Below are 2,065 nucleotides of genomic sequence, written 5' to 3' on the forward strand. Positions count from 1 at the left end.
ACCGAGTGACCCACCAGCAGCTCAGTCTCTCCTCCTCCAGCCAGAGGTCTAGGGCTGGTCCCTCTGCCCCCGTCGCAGCCCCCGGTCCCTCTGCCTGGTGCCCAGCGGGGTTTTGGGGCCGGGGCATCACCTCTCCCACCCGCTCCTCCTGGGGGGGAGCCCCGGCCCTTCACACGCAGCCACACTCCTTGGCTGAGAACTCGTTGACGGTGTAGTAGCGGTTGTAGGCATCCAAGAAGGAGACATCGTAGTCGTAGGCCAGCGGCCGGCAGCAAGGTCGAGCCCTGACCTTCTCCTTCTTGATCTTCCTCTTGCTCCTCATGCTTTTCAACGAGAGGTCGTAGCTCCGGACGGCCGCCTCGCAGGTGCCGCTGCAGTAGCGGAAAAGCACCGTCTCGTCCGACTCGTAGCCCAGCCCCAGCTCGCTGATGCTCACCTCCAGCTCCTTCAGGGTGCAGGGTTTGTGGCGAGCACGGGCGCGTTTCCTGCGGCTGCCCGCCCGGGGGAAGAGAGGCAGGGCGTGGGCGTGGCCACCCGAGTTCATGGCCTGGCTGTAACGCTCCACCAGCGCCGAGATCAGCTGCCGGATCTCCCCCTCCGTGTAGCTCTCCAACAAGCTGCTGTCTGCAACAGAAGGGATGGATGTTAGCGGGTGTCCCCCAGGGGTGGTGAATGTTCCTCAAAGAGGGTGGGTGTCCTCCAGGATGGAGGTCCCCTGGGACAGGTAGATGTCCCCCATTATGAAGGTGGTCCACCTGGACAGGTGGATGTCTTCCAGGATGGAGGTTTCCCCTGGTCAGGTGAATGTCCACCAGGATAGAGATCCCTTGGGGCTGGTGGATGCCCTCTAGATTGGAGGTCCACCATGCCAGTTGGATGTCTCCCAGGATGGAGATCCCCCGTGGCAAGTGGATGTCCACCAGGATGGAGGTCCCTTGGAGTGGGTGGATGTCCCTCAGGATGGAGGTCCACCTGGCCAGGTGGATATCCCCTAGGATGGAAGTTCCCCCTGGTCAGGTGAATGTCCACCAGGATGGAGATCCCCTGGGGCTGGTGACTGTCCTCCAGATTGGAGGTCCACCATGCCAGTTGGGTGTCTCCCAGGATGGAGGTCCCTTAGAGTGGGTGGCTGTCCCCCTGGATGGAGGTCCTCTGAGGTGGTGGCCATCCCCCAGTGCTGGCTCCCAGCTCCCTCCACGCCTGGTACCAATTGCAAAAATGGCAAAATTCAGCCCTGCAGTCCCACAACGTGTGGTCAGACCACAGCGTCTCCCAGATGCCATCTTTGAGATGTGCACGAGGTGCCTGAAGGCCAAAGATCCCTGTGGCCTTGGGAACCCCAGGGTGGTGGCCACGGCCAAGCTACCCCCAGCCCTTTCTCTCTTCTGCCTTATTTTTTTCTCCCTCCCATCTCCCTGGAGATCTCAGCCTGGAGCTGTCCCAACAGCCCCTTCTACTGCACATCAAGCTTGGAAGTCAACTATTTATAGGGGAAAAACCCCAACCCACAATTAACTCCTGCCATGCTCATGGTTTCCAGGTGGCTGCGGCCAAGGAACGGTGCAGCTGAGCTTCTCCAGCATGTCCAGACACTGGCACCAGGGTTGGGATATCATGAGGATGAAGCTCCTGCAAAGAGCATCCCATCAGGAATTAGTGACGCCAGTGCTGCTCCTTGGTGGTATCACCCCAACGTGCAAAAAAAAACCCTGGGAAACTACCTGATCCTGACCAAGAGATGACGCTGCAGAAAAATTGTGATGGGTTTGGAAAGAAAAACCAATAAATTCCATATCTGCACCATTTCCCTGTGGCCTGGGTGGAAGGGTTGTCCTCCAAGACCAGCAGCCAACTTACAAACTGTCCCCAACCACCGTTGGCAACATCCAACTCCCATTGTCCCAACCCTAAAGCTGGGCTTGGTCCAGCTCAGCGCTGGGGGAACCACAGGAAAGAAAGAGGAAAGTGTAATTTGACAACTTGTCATCGATTTCAAAATTTCATCCCCAAAAAGAAGTTCTTCTGGTTTGGAACCCAAACAAACATGCCGGAGGTTTTTAACACT

At 57.8% G+C, this 2,065-nt stretch overlaps 1 protein-coding gene across 1 annotated transcript; it reads right to left on the bottom strand.

Moving 5' to 3' along the window:
• Window positions 1-169: 169 nt before the first annotated feature.
• Window positions 170-624, bottom strand: LOC104519823 (neurturin; the record flags this gene model as incomplete). The annotated part of the gene is made up of 1 exon (XM_010176984.1): window positions 170-624. A coding segment is annotated over one exon (455 nt), but the record flags the coding sequence as incomplete, so codon positions are not given.
• Between the last annotated feature and the right edge of the window lie 1,441 nt (window positions 625-2,065).

This window comes from Antrostomus carolinensis, unplaced genomic scaffold, assembly GCF_000700745.2.
Source record: "Antrostomus carolinensis isolate BGI_N321 unplaced genomic scaffold, ASM70074v2 scaffold29581, whole genome shotgun sequence".
Taxonomy (NCBI): domain Eukaryota; kingdom Metazoa; phylum Chordata; class Aves; order Caprimulgiformes; family Caprimulgidae; genus Antrostomus; species Antrostomus carolinensis.